This window comes from Amblyraja radiata, chromosome 27, assembly GCF_010909765.2.
Source record: "Amblyraja radiata isolate CabotCenter1 chromosome 27, sAmbRad1.1.pri, whole genome shotgun sequence".
Lineage (NCBI taxonomy): Eukaryota > Metazoa > Chordata > Chondrichthyes > Rajiformes > Rajidae > Amblyraja > Amblyraja radiata.
The window spans coordinates 10,360,735-10,379,532 of NC_045982.1; the positions used below are offsets into that span (position 1 = coordinate 10,360,735).

At 44.0% G+C, this 18,798-nt stretch overlaps 1 protein-coding gene across 1 annotated transcript in view; it reads left to right on the forward strand.

The window, feature by feature from the left end:
• The window catches only part of cnksr1 (connector enhancer of kinase suppressor of Ras 1), a 67,096-nt gene that overhangs the window by 27,241 nt on the left and 21,057 nt on the right, over positions 1-18,798 (forward strand). Inside the window, exons 5-11 of the mRNA XM_033045079.1 lie at positions 2,721-2,762; positions 3,503-3,622; positions 6,114-6,170; positions 8,098-8,166; positions 9,485-9,631; positions 15,681-15,751; positions 16,970-17,154. Of these exons, the coding sequence (XP_032900970.1) occupies positions 2,721-2,762; positions 3,503-3,622; positions 6,114-6,170; positions 8,098-8,166; positions 9,485-9,631; positions 15,681-15,751; positions 16,970-17,154 (691 nt within the window). The remainder of the gene's footprint in view (positions 1-2,720; positions 2,763-3,502; positions 3,623-6,113; positions 6,171-8,097; positions 8,167-9,484; positions 9,632-15,680; positions 15,752-16,969; positions 17,155-18,798) is intronic.

The following is an 18,798-nucleotide window of genomic DNA, read 5'->3' on the forward strand; positions in this document are numbered from 1 at the left end:
GAACTGTATGTAGTTTACAACCCAGAAACAGGCCAAATACCTTGTCACATCCTCAAATCTCAATACTGGCTGCAATGCAACCACAACTTTCCTGTATGTAGTGGCCAAAACTGTGTGCAATGCTCATCTTGTAGCTTCTTTACTGTTATACTCTATACCTCGGCTAATAAAGGAAAACATCACGTTTGCCTTTTTGTGCACTGGAAACATAGAAAAATAAGACATAAGGAGGCCACTCAGCCCTCAGTCTGTCCTACCATTCAAGTTAATTGTGCCAGATTTTTGCATCTCAATATGATTCTGTGTCTGAGTCTCTGTCCCTCTCTGCTAGAAATGGATCTAATTTCATAAATACATTTACTAACGTAGATTATTCAACTACTTGCGGTAGAAAATTCCCCAAGTTCACTGCCTTTTTAACCATCTAATCTGTCCTGGCACTTCTGAGGAATGTGTGCATGAACATTCCAAAGACCTCCATGCTTCCCAATTTGTCCCATTCCTATTATTCCTATCAAACTGACCAAATGAAATATATCCTCTTGAAATTGATAGCTTTCCTCCTCCTCCTCCACCAACCACACACTTAACTTTTTGAATCGTTTGCAAATTTCCTTCTCTTGTCTCCTGTTTTTAAATAATTAATAAATGCACCAAAACAGATGGGACAGAGTACTGAGATCTGCAGAACCCTGCTGGTAACAGCTTTACAGTCTCAAAAAATGCCCATTAGTCATCACACTATGCTTCCTGCCACTGAACCAGTTTTATATCCAATTTGACCCTTTTCCTTAAAACATGCGTGGCTTTAGTTTTAATCTAAAATAGACATAAAATGCTGGAGTAACTCAGTGGGACAGGCAGCATCTCTGCAGAGAAGGAACTGTTTGTGCCTGGCTATGTAGTTTCATCAAAGGCCTTGCTGAAATGCACACAGACTACATCAAATCCATTGCCCTGATCAACCCTCTTTGTTACTTCCTCAAAAAATGCAATTGCTTGTTCCTGGAAGAAATCGGCACTGACTACCTTTTGATGGTTTATGCTGTTTGTTGAACCCAATAACTTGTCCACAACTGAGCTTAAAACAAATGGCCTGTAAATGATTGGCTTATCCCTTTCTCCCTTTTTGAACAAAGGAACATTTGCAATCCTCCACTCTCCTGGCACTGTGGAAAAAAGTGTCCAAACCTTTGCATTTCTATCCTTGCTTCATTACCAACCTGGGATGTTAAATACAGGCCTAGTAATTTATGGCCTCCATTCCTCTTATATAAATTGTATTCCAGTTAACATTTGGACAAGTAAAATCCTGCACTATTAATGTCCTAAAGTGGGTGCACTTGTCAGAGATTTGTCTGTAAATGAGCTATTCTATCTGCCTGAATCTGTTTTGCGATCCCTACAGCGTGATTGATTTTTATTTTATGTTTGTCTTCAGTTAATCCTCTCATGATGATCATTCTAGCTTGTCATGTTTTATTAATGAGGTGATTTTTTTTTCCCCCTTCTTTCTCTTCTGAAAAACCTGCAACTTCGAGCATTAAGCTGGCATTCCCTGCAGATTTTTAAGCCACAACACCACAATAGTAATAAATACTCCAATAAGTGCCTTCAGAGCATCTGCCTTGTAGGCTAATCTTGTATTCCCATTGTTTATTTATCCATTGTTTCTACCCCTCCACAAACTATTTTTCAGCCATTGATTCTAAAGTCTTGGATGCTTTCCAATGCTTCCCTAGGTGGCGATTCTTCATTCATGAGTGGGTGTTGCATTCTGGAAGGCACCACATCATGTCTGAAGCTGCCCAAAATCCACGAGGATCAGTAGAAATCTCCCTTCCCAATGCTAGGGGCAAGGATAATATTTCTCAGGGTATAACATAAACTGCTGAAGGAACTCGGCAGATCATCTGTGGGGGCAAATAAACAGACGATGTTTCGGCTTCGAACTCTTCTTCAGACTGATAGAATGGAGGGGAGAAGGCTGGTGGAGAGTGAAGAAAAGGGGTGGGGCAAGATCTAACAAGTAATATGTGGATTCGGGTGAGGAGGGGTTGATAAACAGGTGAAGATGGATAGAATTACAATTAAAGCACAAAGTGCTTGTGCCATAACACCAGGATAAGCGCTCAACCAAGCCCAATGCCAAATTAGTATCTAAACTGTATGCTAAGGACAATAACTCCATAGGCAATAATAAGCTACCTACATGTTAACAAGCACATAAAAACTGATCGTGTAGATGCAAGTATATCATTGGGGTTATCACGTAGGCACCTCCCTTCACTAGCGTTTTATTGAGTTAGGCCCACGACACTTCGGCAGATAGTAAGCAAAGCTGGAGGTGATAAATGGGGAAGAGTGTAGATCGCGACATATGATAAGGAAGGAAGTTGGGGAATGAAATGTAGAATGGGAAGGAAGAATAGATGGAGAATTAAATGGAGCTGGATGGGGATAAAGTGGGGCGTGAGAAAAATGAAGTGATATTTCTAATTTCTAAAATCATATTTAGACCAAATCCCCAATCACACGCTGGTGCAATATAATTAGAAATGTAATGTATTTTAAAGTCCCAGATGTATTTTTCTCTTAAAAGATTGATACTTTGCCAAGTTAGTCTCTTAGCTATAACCTTATTACTGAGTCCTGATTAGCTGAATTATAATCCATCATTAAAACCCTTACATTTGATATCTGTTCTGTTTTATTTTTAGGAATGCAGCCAGATAGAGAAGGAAAACTGTATAGTTAGCATTGTAAGTATGAACAAAGTATGTTGTTTATATTACTTCATGATGAAACTGTGTAACATAAGGATGCCTCTGAGTGAGTAAGATGGTTTGGGTTGATAGTACAGCACTGCTGCTGGTGCTTATTTCTGATGAAATTTGTACAGCCTCATTTGTACCAAGAACATTATTTGAACAAGTGCATGGATGCACAGCACTTGACCTTACAGGTCTGGTTCCCATTCTGGAAATGGAAAGCAAAAGAGGCAGTTTCTATGCCAAGAACACTAGATAGTAACATTAAACTGCAGTGTTCCAGGGGCATTGAATGATTCTTGAGCCCCAATCTAGAATTGTTTGACCCATGCCTTGAGGAGATTTGCCAATGGAGAATATATTTTCTCTTTTGCTTGTAATCTTCCCACCAAATTAGGATGTAGGAAGATTAGCCAACACACTATGTTGAATGTCAGCCGCACAGTTTATTTGCAGAATTGCAGAACTATGGCATTACATTTTCAGGAGTTGTTTGCATAGAGATTCAATATTAGCTGGAAGCATTAGATATGCAGTCCAATGACTTCAGTGAAGATGAGTTTGAGAGTCAGAATACATTCTTCCCCCCATCCCACCCCTGCTACTGCTGACTGGGAGTGGGTTCCAGGCAGTTGTATTGTATCCCCTTGTTGTCTGTTGCAGGTAAGCTAATGTTTCCATGTGGTTTGTTTTGTTTGATCTCATCACGTACAAACTCCTTTCTTATTTAGTGCAGAGAGCTCTCCAGTTTCTGTGAAAACATGGTGAAGGGCAGCCCAGAGGAGCTGGTGAACCAGCGTGCCTGCCTAGAGACGATACATTTACTTACCACTTCACCAGGGCAGAGTCTGGTGAGTATTACAAGCTCTTCTAATAGATGTAGAATTGTGGAGGTAATACTGCTTGCGGACATTATCTTTAAATGAATGCTTGAAAGTCTGGCCATTAAGACTCTTGAAACCATTTTTTTTTTAAACCCAATTTTGTGCTGCTTTAAAAAAAAAAAAAAAAAAGTGAATATAACGTAATTTATATCTCATTGACCTAAACGTGTTTATAGCATCTTTTGAGTGCCTGACTACGTTTCATATACACCACGCTATCTTAATGCACAGTGACACTTCCTGAAGATTTAAGACTTCCCTCAACTTTGACCACTTTTAAAATAAGACTGAAAACTTTTATGTTTACTTTAGCTTTCAGCTAAATCTTAACTACATTGCACTTTTAACTTTTGCACTTTTTATAATGCATTTTTAACTTTGCTTTCATTTTCTTTTAATTCTATTTTATTTCAGTTTATTATTTCATTTTATTGTATGACATGTTTTTGTGTGAAGCACTTTGAGTCTGCTTCGTGTATGAAATGTGCTATATAAATAAAGTTGCCTTGCCTTGCCTTGACACAAAGCAGATGTTCATCTCCCAATTGGCAGAGTTGCCAAATATCAACCTGATTGCATTACCAAAGGATTATAGCTCTACTGGGAATTGAACGTGCGTACGCTAATGTTAAACGGAGCAGCGTGGGGTGCATGTCATCATTAAAGGTGCCATCTTCCAATTGGGACATTAAACTCGTGACGTGCCTTTCTGCTTTTGTTGAAATAATTAATTAGAATCTGAGTTCAGTCAATTTTTTGCTCCATAAATAAGCTCATTCCTTTGGTCCAGCAAGCCCATTCACTCAGTGGAGTGAAATATCAAATCGGTATTATCAATTCTTCCTGTAATGTAATATGCTGCAAGCCAAGTTGACAAATGAATGTCTGGAGGTAGTTCCGAGGGTTTAACAGCACCCGAGGAATCCGCAGTCAAAGGTGGCTGTTTGTGAACTTTTTAATATAATCTAGACACACACTAGTCTGAGAACAGGGCACCTATTAATCACTAGAAACGAGGAACTGCAGGTGCTAGTTTACAAAAGAGGACACCAGGTGCTGGATTAACTCAGTGGGTCAGGCAGCTTCTCTGGAAAACATGGATAGGTACATTTCGGGTTGGGACCATTCTTCAGACTTCAGTCTATTGCCTGTATGGTTTACAATGAGCCATTTGACAAGATCCTTAGGAAAAATGTGGTGATGTTAGAGTGAGTGCATAGGAGGTTCACCAGGATGTTGCCTGGATTTGAAGATTTCTTTAGTTATCTGCACTCCTTATCTACAATTAAAACAAAATAATCTACATTGGTAGCTCAGTTATAAACTAAAACCTAATGTCAAACCTTTTTAGAAAGAAAGTGATCTCTTTCCCAGTTGATTAATTCAGCTTTGTGACAGATAGCTGTGACCAGGCCAAACAGCTGTGACCATTGTTGGCATGGGCATTCATTACTGGTAATAAGACAGAAAGTTAACATGTTACACTTCAGAAGCATTTTAATAAATTACATGAACTGCCCTAAATTAATGACTTCAAATCTGCCAAACCCCATGTTGCAAATGACCACACTTGTATTTACCAATACAATACAATTCAATTTATTGTCATTTGGACCCCTTGAGGTCCAAACGAAATGTCGTTTCTGCAGCCATACATTACAAACAAATAGACCCAAGACACAACATAATTTACATAAACATCCATCACATTGCTGTGATGGAAGGCCAAAAAAACTTATCTCTCCACTGCACTCTCCCCCCCGATGTCAGAGTCAAAGTCAAAGCCCCCGGCGGGCGATGGCGAATTGTCCCGCGGCCATTAAAGCCACGCCGGGTGATGCAAGGTCGCACACCGGGTTCTAGATGTTAGAGCCCCCAGCGTGCGCTCGCAGTCCCGCGGCCATTCCAAGCCGCGCGGGGCGGTGCTGTAAGGCCCCGCTCCAGGAGCTCTTCAACCCCGCAACTCGGGCGGGAGAAGTCGCCGTTGCGGAAGCCCCGAAAAGCGGTCTCCCCCCCAGGGACCCGCGGGCTCCCGATGCCGCCGTCCGCCAGACCCGCAGTTGCAGCCTCCGAATCTCCGGGGGTCGGGTCGCAGCAGCGTCCACCACAGCTCCACCCACTCTGGACTCGGCCAGCTCCGCGACGGTGAGGTGAGTAGTCGGCACCACAGCCCCCGGTCTTCCTGTTGGAGGCCGCTCCTCGTTGCAGCCCCAACGACAACGGAGACCCGACAAAGAAAAGGTCGGGTCTCCCGTGCAGGGAGAGGTTTAAAAGTTACCCCCTCCCCCCCACACCACCCCCACCCCCCCCCCCCCCACACACATACCCCAACAAAAAATAACAAAAACTACATAAAAACATAGACATAAAATAATAAAAACGCAGACGGACTGCAGAGGCCGCTGCTGACGAAAGTGGCTGTATTATGGATTAAAATCTATTTCTTTATGTTGTTCAGGGAATTGAAATCAAGTCGAATAATGGTCTGCATTTTATCACGGAGACTGCACTAAATGTAGGTGTAATTTATTCATCTCTGTCAGACTGTCTTTGTGAGTAAACATGTAAGTAAGTCCCCCTTCTGTCTCTGTGTCTCTTGCTCAATCTATCTTCTTTCACTCTCCCTCCCATCCTTCATCCTCTCTCTCCCTCCCGTCCCTTCCATCATTTTTCCTTATTTCTGTCCGTTTTTATATCTGTCTCTCTCTTTATCTTTCTCCCTCATTCTCTTTATCTTTTTCTTTCAATCTCTTTCATTCATTTGTGATCTCTCTCATATATTTGGCTTCTTTGGACGTTATCTAAAAAACTATGATTTTTTTCAATGGTGATTTGATAAATCCAATGTCCAAAAGGACCGAGATGTCAATAGACAATAGGTATTGGAGTAGGCGATTCGGCCCTTCGAGCCAGCACTGCCATTCAATGTGATTATGGCTGATCATCTACAATCAATACCCCTGCCTTCTCCCCATATCCCCTGACTCCGCTATCTTTATGAGCCCTATCTAGCTCTCTCTTGAAAGTATCCAGAGAACCGGCCTCCACTGCCCTCTGAGGCAGAGAATTCCACAAATTAACAACTGTGTGAAAAAGTGTTTCCTCATCTCCATTTTAAATGGCTTACCCCATTGTCATTGAAAGCCAATGTATGGGTGCAGCAAGTGATTAGTCATGGAGTCATACAGCGTGGAAACAGGCTCTTCGGCACAACTTGCCCACACTGACCAACATGTCCCAGCTTCACCAGTCCCACCTGCCTGCGTTTGGCCCATATCCCTCCAAACCTGCCCTATCCATTAGAAAGGATAATTGTATGCTGATCTATATTATGAGTAAATTTGAGTTTGGTAGTAAAGACGCTTCACTGCATTTATGTAGGGCCTTAATGGAACCACGTCTGGAGTATTGTGTACAGTTTTGTACAATAGTGTCAAATATTTATCATCAACGGAGTTCGGCAATGATTCAGCAAACTGGTTCCAGGGACACTGCGTTTGCTGCTTCAGGAGAGATTAAATAAACCAGCCCTGTATTATCTTGCATTTAGAAGAATGGGAGATATCAATGAAATTCACAAAATTCTTATGGTGGTTGAGGGTGAAGGGAGGATGTTTCCTTGCGCTGAAGAATCTAGAACTAAGGGTCACGGTCTCTTGATAAAGGATGTCCTATAGGAATGAGATGAAGAACATTTTTTGAGATCTTGGGTCGCTCTGCAATAGAATTCTTCACGAACAAGAGGTCAATGGATTTCTGTATATCGGGCAATTGAGCCATTATAAAGATAGTGTCACCGAGGTACAAAATCCGTCAATGGCCGACTCGAGCAACATGTTGTCTAGTCCTGCTCCTCATGTTCTTGTATACAGTGGTGTGTCTGATTATCAAATTGGGCAAAATGCTTATCCATTAATTGCATGTACACGCCTACCCCATCTGGCTACCCCAGCAGTTTTAGTTCCATTAGTAGCTAATATGTGATCCACTTGAGGACATTTTAACTTTTTTTCTTTTAATGACTTGAAATTCCTGTATGTTAAAATTTTTTTTAAAATGTTAACATCCCTGGCACCAGTTTTTGCAGACTTCATCTGCCCAATGAAAGATGTGTAACATGGAAAATGCTCCAGGAAAGTGACTCTTATGCTCTCCGAATTCCTTTCTAAAACTCTAGACTTTTCATCCCTAAACATTTGAGGCTTGAGTGAAAAGAGAGAGCCTCTGATCTCAAAGCTCTTATCTGACTGGACTGGTCTCTGATCTCAAAGCTGGACTGGAACTGTCAATGAGAATTGATATTGCCCAATTATAATCACAACTATTCCGATTTGTAATTCTGGGAAACCGTTCAGCTTCCCCAAGGCCTATGGTTGCATATTCCTGGAGTGAATTGTCTATGATTGAATTTTTGGAGCATAGTTTCACTGGCTGTTTTTCAGTCTCCAGCTCAACGATCTCAGAAGATTCGGCCAGGGGATGAGGTTGTCCAAGTGAATGATATGGTTGTGGTAAGTAATATGCATCTGGAACTGTCATGGATGATTTAGTCATGACGTGATTCAATTGTTGGATGACAGGGTGGGGTTCTGCACTTTTTTTTGGGGTGGTCAGAAGGGTTATGTAAGTGATGTAATTGAATGCCAGAGTAGTACACGCAATTGTAGTGCAAGGTATGTGACACAGATGGAATATCATGCAAAATGCTGGAGCAATTTAGTATACAGTACATTTGAGATATTTCACCTATGCTATTGCTAACTTTTTTTCTGGAGGTGACTCTTGAATTGCATACCCTTTAAAACCATAAGAGTAATTTTGAAAAGCTTAACACATTGTTAAGGAGGAACGCCAATCATAGAATCACCCATGTAGTGTTCCTATTCTCTCTAAACATTGAGGAAGTCGTGCAGTATTTGCTTCTCATGAACCATATTTTCCAACTGGAAATCCTTCCAACCACATTCTTGTAGAATTATTCATTATTTTCTCCAAGCACTTAATTATGCTAGGAGATGCACAGAGTCTCTTGCCCAGAGTAGGGGAATCGAGGACCAGATGACATAGGTTCAAGGTGAAGGGGATCAGAGAAATGTGGTCCTTTTGAAAACTGTTCTGAAACTCATTCAGATTATAGAAGGATCTCACAAGGCATGAATTCTCAATTTCTGCCATTCATTTCAATTTAAAGTCTTGACTTTAGGTCACTGTGCCCTTTTCCTGATCAGCATTTTTATTGATAGTAAAATGATAGAATCTTTTATTAAGGAAGTGGTAATGGGTTGATTAATGAATAGATAATGAGCAGAATAGGTATGGAAAATTGAGAATTAAGAGTGATTTGGTTTTAACGAGCCTTTTTTTAATGGTGCCGATCTACTTCCTTACAAGGTTATTTATTCTGCACTTAATTTTTGACTTTCGTCCTGAAATAATTTGGGCAGTTTGGGGAATACCAACAGTTTCTGACCTTATGCATTCCTGGTGCTATCAGATGTCTCAGGAAGGTAGCATGATCTTGTGGGTCATCTATTTACCTCTTTCCCCCACCCCACTGTCAGAGGTAGAGGAGCCTAAATGTAGACCTAAATTGTAGACCTTGTTGCTTGGACCCTGCAGATAGATCATTAGACATAGGAGCAGAATTAGCCCATTCAGCCCATCAAGTCTACTCCACTGGGCTGCTGAAATGCATCTTAGAGCTAATTTCTTAAAGCCGCTCACGTTATTTACTCTGACACCAATCAAGCCTTCATTCTCTTTCACTACTCTTTATAATAATAATAATAATTTTCTTATTTGGAAAATCATTATCTTTTCTCTTACCAGGTTGGATGGACATTGAATAACCTGGTGGCCAAGCTGCGAGAGAATCAGAGCCAAGTGGTGCTTGTTATGAAAAAGTTGCCCCTTGATATAATACCGTCTTTGTGTACCCCCGAGAATATATGTCCAGCTAAACCTCAACCACCACAGGTGAGAACAGCCTTCATTGAATAAGTTGAGCGTTGCGTTTTTAACTAGATTATTCAATATCTTGGGCTTGTTAATATGACCAAAGATCATATCACCTGGCATATACTTATTGATCAGAGGAACACTTTAGAGTTACCTGTTGTCTGAAGAAGGGTCTTGATCTGCAACGTCACCCATTCCTTCTCTCCAGGGATGTCCAGCTGAGTTACTCCAGCATTTCGTGTCTATCTTCCGTGTAAACCAGCATCTGCAATTCTTTCCTACACATTCCGATATTGACTGTTCAGTCTGGCAATTATTGCAAAGGATCTAGAAATACTAGTAGACCTAAACACAGCCAGGCTACAAGGTTTGAACTTGATGGGCCCCTGAAACATGTTGAGATCAGACTGCGCAGTGTGGGGATGACTCACAGGGGAGGAGTTGCTGCCTTACAGCGCTTGCCGCGCCCGGGACCCGGGTTCGATCCCGATTACGGGTGCTATCTGTACGGAGTTTGTACGTTCTCCCCGTGACCTGCATGGGTTTTCTCCAAGATCTTCAGTTTCCTCCCACACTCCAAAGACGTACAGGTTTGTCAGTTAATTGGCTTGGGTTTTGTAAAGGAGTGATTGCTGACACACTGTAACCTTTACTGAGAGTTTAATATAGCACATGGCACACACGTCCCAGCACTGACTGCATCCAGCCTTCAGGCGTACTGGGACCTAGTGGGAGGAACAAAGGGAGGATACTACAGTTATACTAATATGATGGGGCGTGGTTAGTGGTGATGAGGTAACTACATTATAGGTTGCATGCATAACCCATCTACATCCTTCCCCTTACAATTTAAACAAGTTACAACAATGGCAGGTTTGTTATACAGAACCTGCAAAGCTAAGCATACTCTCCGTAGCGAGCCGGAGGTTTTACAATCCGACCCGAGCGAGTGCGCACAGCACCTTCACCCTCCCCACCCGAAAGAATAGGAGGAGGGACAGGAACAGAAGCAGGACGGGGAGAGAAGGTGGGTGGAGAACCCAGCTTGGAGGGGGAACGGAGAGGCACAGGTGAGCCAGGTGAAACAGAAGGGGTAGAATGAGCAGAAGTGGGAGAAAGAGAAAACCTTGCAGGGGACAACAGAGCCTGGGGAGCAAAACCGGGAGGAGCAGGGGGGGGTACCCGAGGCAAAAGGACCGACCGTGGCATGCAGGGAGCAGAGGGAACGTTAGTGGAGGAAGGCTCGACACGCGATGGAGGGGTATACGGAACCGCAGGAGGTGGTTTGGGCTCGTTAACCGCCAACAGGTGCTGGCGGCTGCGTCGGTATACAGTCCCTTCAAAATCCACGAGGTAGGACCGTGGCGCGCTGTCGAACCCGACGACGGTGGCAAGTCGGGAATAGCCGGTGGACGTCTGCAAACGGACGACCTGTCCAGGCATCAGTGGCGAAAGAGGGTGGCAGGATTTGTCATGCGAGCGGCGCTGGATCTCGTGCTTCTGGGCAATACGTTGCTGAACATCAGCAGGCTGCAGGACTTTGGGCATCAGGGACTGCTGGGCAATAGGCATCGGAGGGCGGACAACACGGGACATGAGTCGCTGGGCAGGGGATCCCATGGTACTGTCTCTGGAAATGTTCCGAAGGTTCAGGAGACCCTGATAGAAATCCCCGTTCGAGAGGCGGGTTTGTTCAAGCAGGTGCTTAGTGCTGCGGACCGCCCGTTCAGCTAGACCATTGCTTTGCGGGTACTCCGGGCTGCTGGTGAAATGATTAAAGTTCCACTTTGCAGCAAATGCTCGAAATTCGGCGCTGGTGAACTGGCGTCCGTTGTCTGTCTGCAGCCGGACAGGGGAACCAAACGTGGCAAAGTGACGGCGAAGTTTGCTGATCACCATCTCGGAGGTGATGGCAGGGAGGAGGTCCACCTCGAACCAATTCGAGTAAGAGTCTACTAGCACAAGGTATTGCCTCCCACGCCAGTCGAAAATATCGGCCGCCAGAGAAGACCAGGGCATGTCAGGGGCAGGCTGCTGCAAAAGCGGCTGTCTTTGCTGATGCGGGGCAAGAGAGTTACAGTCCGGACAGGAATCCACCCCGGCCTGGATATACATAGCCATGGCCGGCCAGTAGTACTGTTCCTGGGCATGCGAGATAGTGGCATCTGCCCCGGGATGCCCCATGTGGGCGGCGTCAAAATACAAGCCATGCAGCGAGGCAGGGACGACCACTTTGCATCCTTTGATAATAATGCCGTCCCGGAGGACCAACTCATCGCGGACCAAAAAATAGGGGTGGACGCTAGCAGGCAACGAATTACGTTTGTTGGGCCACCCGCGCTTGATGACAGCAGCAAGCTGCTGCAGGTCGGGCTCGTTTGCGGTATGTGCAACCAAGCACTGTAGTTGCTGAGAAGGGACGAAGTTAACGTTCAGTACCTGTAAGTCCGACTGCTCGAAGGGGTTCCGGTCGCAGGAGGTCCGGGGGGCCCGGGACAGTGCATCAGCCACATGCATCTCGGTGCCCCTCTTATATATGATTTTAAAGTCAAAGCGCTGTAGCTGCAGCATCATCCGCTGTAGCCTGGCAGGAGCACAGTGTATAGGCTTGTTCAGTATCGTTACCAGTGGCTGGTGATCCGTCTCAACGGTGAACCTGGTGCCAAATAGGAAGTCCTTAAACTTCGAACACGCGAAAACCACCGCCAGCAGCTCCTTCTCTATCTGTCCCACTTCTGACACCATGTAAAGGAGTGATTGCTGACACACTGTAACCTTTACTGGTAGTTTAATATAGCACATGGCACACACGTCCCAGCACTGACTGCATCCAGCCTTCAGGCGTACTGGGACCTAGTGGGAGGAACAAAGGGAGGATACTACAGTTATACTAATATGATGGGGCGTGGTTAGTGGTAATGAGGTAACTACATTATAGGTTGCATGCATAACCCATCTACAGGTTTGTCTACTTGGTATAAGTGTAAATTGTCCCTAGTGTGTGTCGGCTTGTGTTAGTGTGTGGGTTTCGCTGGGCGGTGTGGACTCGGTGGGCTGAAGGGCATGTTTCCACGCTGTATCTCTAAACTAAACTAAAATTACTTCTTATTCTTGGATGCCCTGAGGCAAGCATTGAGGCGGTTCATATCTGGCCTAAAGATCACTTTCAGAGCTGATGTGGCAAACCAGGCACTGAAAAGTAATGCTGCTGAAAGAGACGGCGAGATGTGAGGAGAGTGACGAGTTTGACTGGCGGAGAGGAGGGAAAAAGAAACAATGCACAATTATGCGTTTTGCCGGTGGGACTAAGTTTAAACATGATGGATGTACATGGGATCTCTGTAATGCTGGGGCAAGTGGGCAGGTAATTTGTGCCCAGAATGAGATTCTATAAAAAGCCTGTTGACAATGTTTATATTCAGGGCCGCACAGTGATGCAGCTGGTAGAGTTGCTGCCCCACTGTGCCAGGAACCTCGGTTTGATCCTGACCTTGTGTGCTCTCTGTGCTCATTCTCCCTATGACCACGTGGGTTTTCTCTGGGTGTTTCGGTTTCCTCTTGCATCCCAAAGACGTGTGGCTTTGTAGGTTATGTGACCTCTGCAAATTACCCCAAGTGTATAGGGAGTGGGTGAAATAGGGGAAAACAGAGATCCAGTGTGAACGGGCGATCGATGATCAACATGGGCTCGCTGGCCGAAGGCCTGTTGCCATGTTGTATCTCTCAACTTAACACTGGCTGAGTGGTCAAATGGCAGATATGAAAAATAAATTGAAGGCCTTTGCTTTGGATTACCTGTGGCTTGGGATGAGTTTTAATTTTCATACCTGAGCAGATGTCTGGGCAGGATGAGCAGGGCCTATGCTGGCTGGGCATTGTGGGTTGGGTAGCAAAGCCATGGTTGTGCTGTGTATGTGATCCATGGTAGGGGGTCGAGAATTGGGGCACAAAGTGATAACTGGGTGAGTTTGAGTTTGGGAGGGTTGGGAGGATTGGATTAAGTGAGTTTGAGTTTGGGAGGGTTGGGAGGATTGGATTAAGGTAAGGGGCGAATGTGGAAGACAGCGAGGTCAATGCAGTTAAGATGTTCCACCCAAGGATAAGCAAGGGATTTAGCTGAGGTTCCAATTCAGCATGGTGCGGGGAAGTCCAAGTTGTCCTGGGAATGACCAATGATGGTCATTACTTAAAATGTCCCTGGGGATTGATGTCATTCAGATCGCACATGCCTCATCAAATGCAAAGGCATGAAGTGGACAGTCATTTCTTTTTGGAGTGATGAGAAATAATCTGTAAACCATCCTTCAGTCTCCTTACAGGAAGAGATGCATTTTAATTGTGTAATGCTCAAAATACAAGAGTGTTGTGGTTGGATTTCCAAATTGGGATTATTTTTCTCCTCGGCAGAATTAGTTCCTAGAATTGGCCAAGAAACAATGATGGTAGACAAAAGTGCTGGAGAAACTCAGCGAGTGCAGCAGCTTCTATGGAGCGAAGGAAATAGGCAACGTTTCGGGACGAAACGTTGCCTATTTCCTTCGCTCCATAGATGCTGCTGCACCCTCTGAGTTTCTCCAGCGCTTTTGTCCACCTTCAACTTTCCAGCATCTGCAGTTCCTTCTTAAACAAGAAACAATGGTAATAGAGATGGCACCTCTTGCCAGATGCTCCCATTTATCCTGTTGGGAGTGAATGCTTCATGATGGCCCTGGGGTGGAATGCAATATGAAAAAAAATGTTTTAAGATGTTTGGAAGATAATTATTGCAAGTCCGCACAGGAAGGGATATGTGGCTACAGTGGACACTCCAATGTTGCGACTATTTTCGGTTTAAATCAGCATCTGCAGTTCCTTCCTGCACATAAAAGTCAGGATGTCATGTAACAGTTTTACAAAGATTTGGTTAGGCCACACCTGGAGTATTGTGTGCAGTTTTAAGTGCCACACTATGTGTTTAAGCTGGAGAGAGTGCTGACAGGTTTCATAATAATGCCCCTGTCCCACTTAGGAAACCTGAACGGAAACCTCTGGAGACTTTGCGCCCCACCCAAGGTTTCCGCGCGGTTGCCGGAGGTTGCAGGTGGTTGCCGGAGGTTGCAGGTAGTGGAAGCAGGTAGGGAGACTGACAAAAACCTCCGGGAACCGCACGGAAACTTTGGGTGGGGCGCAAAGTCTTCAGAGGTTTCCGTTCAGGTTTCCTAAGTGGGACGGGCATAAGGATGCTGCCTGGATTGAAGGGTTTGAGTTCTAAGAAGTGTTTGGACATGATATGCGACCCAAAACGTCACCCATTCCTTCTTGCCGGGGATGCTGCCTGTCCCGCTGAGTTGCTCCAGCTTTTTATGTCTATCTTTGGATATGCTGGGACTGTGTTCCTTGCACCAATGGAGGCTAAGAGGTGACAGAAACAATAGAAAATAGGTGCAAGAAGAGGCCATTAGGCCCTTCGTGCCAGCACTGCCATTCATTGTGATCAAGGCTGATCGTCCCCATTCAATAACCCATGCCTGCCTTCTCCCCATATCCTTTGATTCCACTACCCCCTAGAGCCCTATCTTACTCTCTCTTAAATCCATCCAGTGATTTGGCCTCCACTGCCCTCTGTGGCAGGGAATTCCACAAATTCGCAACTCTATGGGTGAAATTTTTTTTTTCTCACCTCAGTGTTAAATGGCCTCCCCTTTATTCTAAGACTGTGGCCCCTAGTTCTCGAGTCGCCCAACATTGTGGACATGATAGAGGCAAATATAATTATGGGAGTCATAGATAGGGTAGCTAGCCAATGTCTGTTTCCTGTGGCAGGGGTGAGTAAAACTAGAGGGTGCATGTTTAGAGCGAGAGGAAGGCAGTTTAACAGGCAAGTGGGATTAGTGTGGATGGGCATGATGTTTCTTTGTTTTACAAAGGGCCTGTTTCTTTACAGTTCTATGACTCTCTATGTCAATTCTGTAAGATCTCTTTGATATTTTAAATATCTTGCAACTTTAAAAAGTGTGTATGTTGAATTGATTTGTGGAGGGAACCAAGTGTAACTTATTAGTGAGCTGACATCTGCTTGCTCCTCTAGTTACCAGGAAGTTCATTAGAAGATGCAGCATTATACCCAGACCCCAGTGTACTCTGTGATGGATATGTGCCGTGAGTATTAATGTTCTTTCCCTTCAGTTTGGTGTGCGGTGGGAAAGATTTGCTGTCCTTATTTCCTGCAGTTCAAGTTTCTAATTTTCAGACCGGTTAAAATGATTCAAACTGATTGCTGCTTTTGGGTTCCGTACCAAAGAGACTGGAAAATTTATGACTGGCCAGATCTTGTAGAATTCGATATAATTCAATCACAAGGATGTCCGGGACAGGTTAATTGGGCCATTGTGGTATCGTTCAATCCTGTGTTTTGCTTGGTTGATCATCTCCAAATGAGTTAAGTTAGATCTTGTCTCTGCTCTGGAGCAGATCTTCAGCTGATTCCATCTTCTCGTCTGTAATGGGCAAAATTGTATTTTCCTAACAGGGGCAGCTTTGTGGGGAACAGAGACTGCAACTGGTCCTTCATTTACAATGTTTTGAAGAGGGGTTTTAAATTACCAATGTAAAGAATTGTAGAACCAGATACACATCTTGGTTACAGTGCAGCATTTCTGAGTGAGCCACAAGCAAGACACCACTGGCATAACATTCCTGAATGAAATGTAAATTAGTTTTGGGATACAGTACGGAAACAGGCCCTGGATCTACCAAGTCCATGCTGACCAGCGATTCCCCCCCCCCCCCCCCCCCCCGCACATTAACACTATCCTACACAACACTAGGGACAATTTACAATTATACTAAGCCGATTAACCTACAAACCTGTACGTCTTTGGAGTGTGGGAGGAAACCGGAGATCCAGGAGGATAACCCAGGAAGTACAGGAACAAATTCTGTACTGACAAGCACCTATAGTCAGGATCGAACCCGGGTCTCCGGCTCTGTAAGGCAGCAACTCTACCGCTGTGCTACCATGCCGCCTGTAACTGAGCAAGCTGTGTTGACTATTATTTCCTGCCTGTCCATCCAGTCCTTGCATCTGACTGTACTAACGTCCAAGTGCGTACTCTCGTTCCAGTTCATTTTAAAATAGTGGTTAGAGCCCCACCAAGCACCTACGATTCTGCAGGGAGGTCTTTCTTACTATTCGGTTGCACAATTTCATCATCATTTCTGCGACTTTCCAGCTAAATGTGATCTCACAATGAAATAAAATAATCCCAGCACGTTTGTTGTTTCTCAAAATAATTGCCGAGATTGTGGCTGTAGATAACTATCCAGAGTTGAATCTTGAAGTAGCAAAAAAAAACACAACATTTTTTTTAATTTCAGAGATTCTCGGAGGGATAAGATAGGACTCCAGCAGGTCCCACAAGGCGACTTCAACACCTCTGAGATCAATGCTGTCTGTGAGGACGAATCTCAGTCAGTGCAGGTTGACTCTGAGCCCAAATCCGAGTCTGCGAGTGAAGCAGGGGATGCAGATTGTGTGCTGCCAGAACTATCCCATACAGTGGGTAAGAAGAATTCTTCTATCTAAACTCAGCATCCACACTGAGTGAAGAAAGTGTATAACTGTAAGGTGACTAGCAGGTTGTACGTTCAGCAGTAGTAGTGTATAATTAGATACAGAACTGAGGAGCCCATGATGCCTACAGACAGCTGGCTACAGTCGCTGGCAGTGAGTGCAAAAGTGACTGGGCATGCCTTCACAACATTGCGATTTGGTTGGCAGAGGCAGGTTTCCACACAGCCTGAGCAACTGTGATTTAGATCACAAAAACAAACACAGTTTGGATCTCTTTGAAAGGGTGAGTATCTTGCGGCTAGAGATTTTTAAAAAAAACGACTTTCTATTGATATATTCAGTTAAATGCATAAAACGGCATCTGGTTACTTTTTCAGAGATGGTGATTAATAGATAGAAAGGAAATAAACACTTATTTGGCCATCCACAATTATGCTTGAAGTTGCTGTTGCGTTGTCTTTCACTGCAGTACTTTATCATAAGATTATTTTTAAAACTGAGCGCTTGCTTGACCTTCTTGGCGGAGAGTTAAAGTCGACCACTTTGCGAGTCTGGTGTCCTATATAGATGAAATCACTATAGCAATTTTCTTTTCCTTAGGACATTGGTAAATTGGATTTGTTTTTACGATAACCTGGTAGTTCATGAATGCCAGCAATGAAATGTTATTGTTTTTCTTCTCCCTGATTTAATGAATTAATTACCTGTCTTAGATTCTGGTTGTGTTTCCTGTGTTGGGATTTCAACCCACTTCGCCTCGTTATTAATCCAGGACAATTACAGTCCATCACATTGCCTGATAACATTGCTTTATGAAAGCTTTTACAATTATAATTACTGTGTGCCAATTAATTTAATGGGAAACTTGAAATGTAATCTCGTCGGTACAATTTATGAGAATTTGTGCACATTTTGTACATTATGCCTTCAATATTATTTTTATGTTATTTGGTAGCTGGAGTCTCGTATTTTAAATCTTGTATCCAGTCTTTATCTAAGGAGTAGTGTAATGCACTGCAGTAAATCCTCATTATTACAGATGTCTACAGAATGGATTTAAGTTATACTAGACTGTCACTTTAAGAACACAGGCAACATGTTACGCTGCGGAGGACATTGAAGTCGATAAGTAATTGAAATTGACAAGCCAATGCTTCGATCGACACTTAACTCTATTAGACAATGTAACAAGCAGCCTTTAGTCCTTTAGCTTGCAGTAACATAAATACATGTTTAGGTGTTTCAACGGATCTTTTAACAGCAGGTTAGTGTCTTTGGAAGAAGAAATGAGGTTAACGTTTAAGACCGACATCCTTTCACCCTGAACTCCGGGTGGGCAGTCACGGGAATCTCGCTTGGACAGGGTGTCCAAACACGGCCACCCCAATGTGGTTTCAGGATCACTGAAATCTCTGTGGAGCTCTGAATACAGGAATCAACACCAGGGGCAGCAGTTATTGCTGCTCCCCACATACACTGGTTAAGGTATGGTGCAGGACAGCCTCCCTGGACCACTGTGCTTCGTATGGTGAGGATGGTCCCATTGGGCTCTCAGTGATGGGGCTCCACCATTCTAACGCAGCGCCTGGGCAATGATGTCTATGGGAGATAAACCCTTGTTCTGCTATAGCAG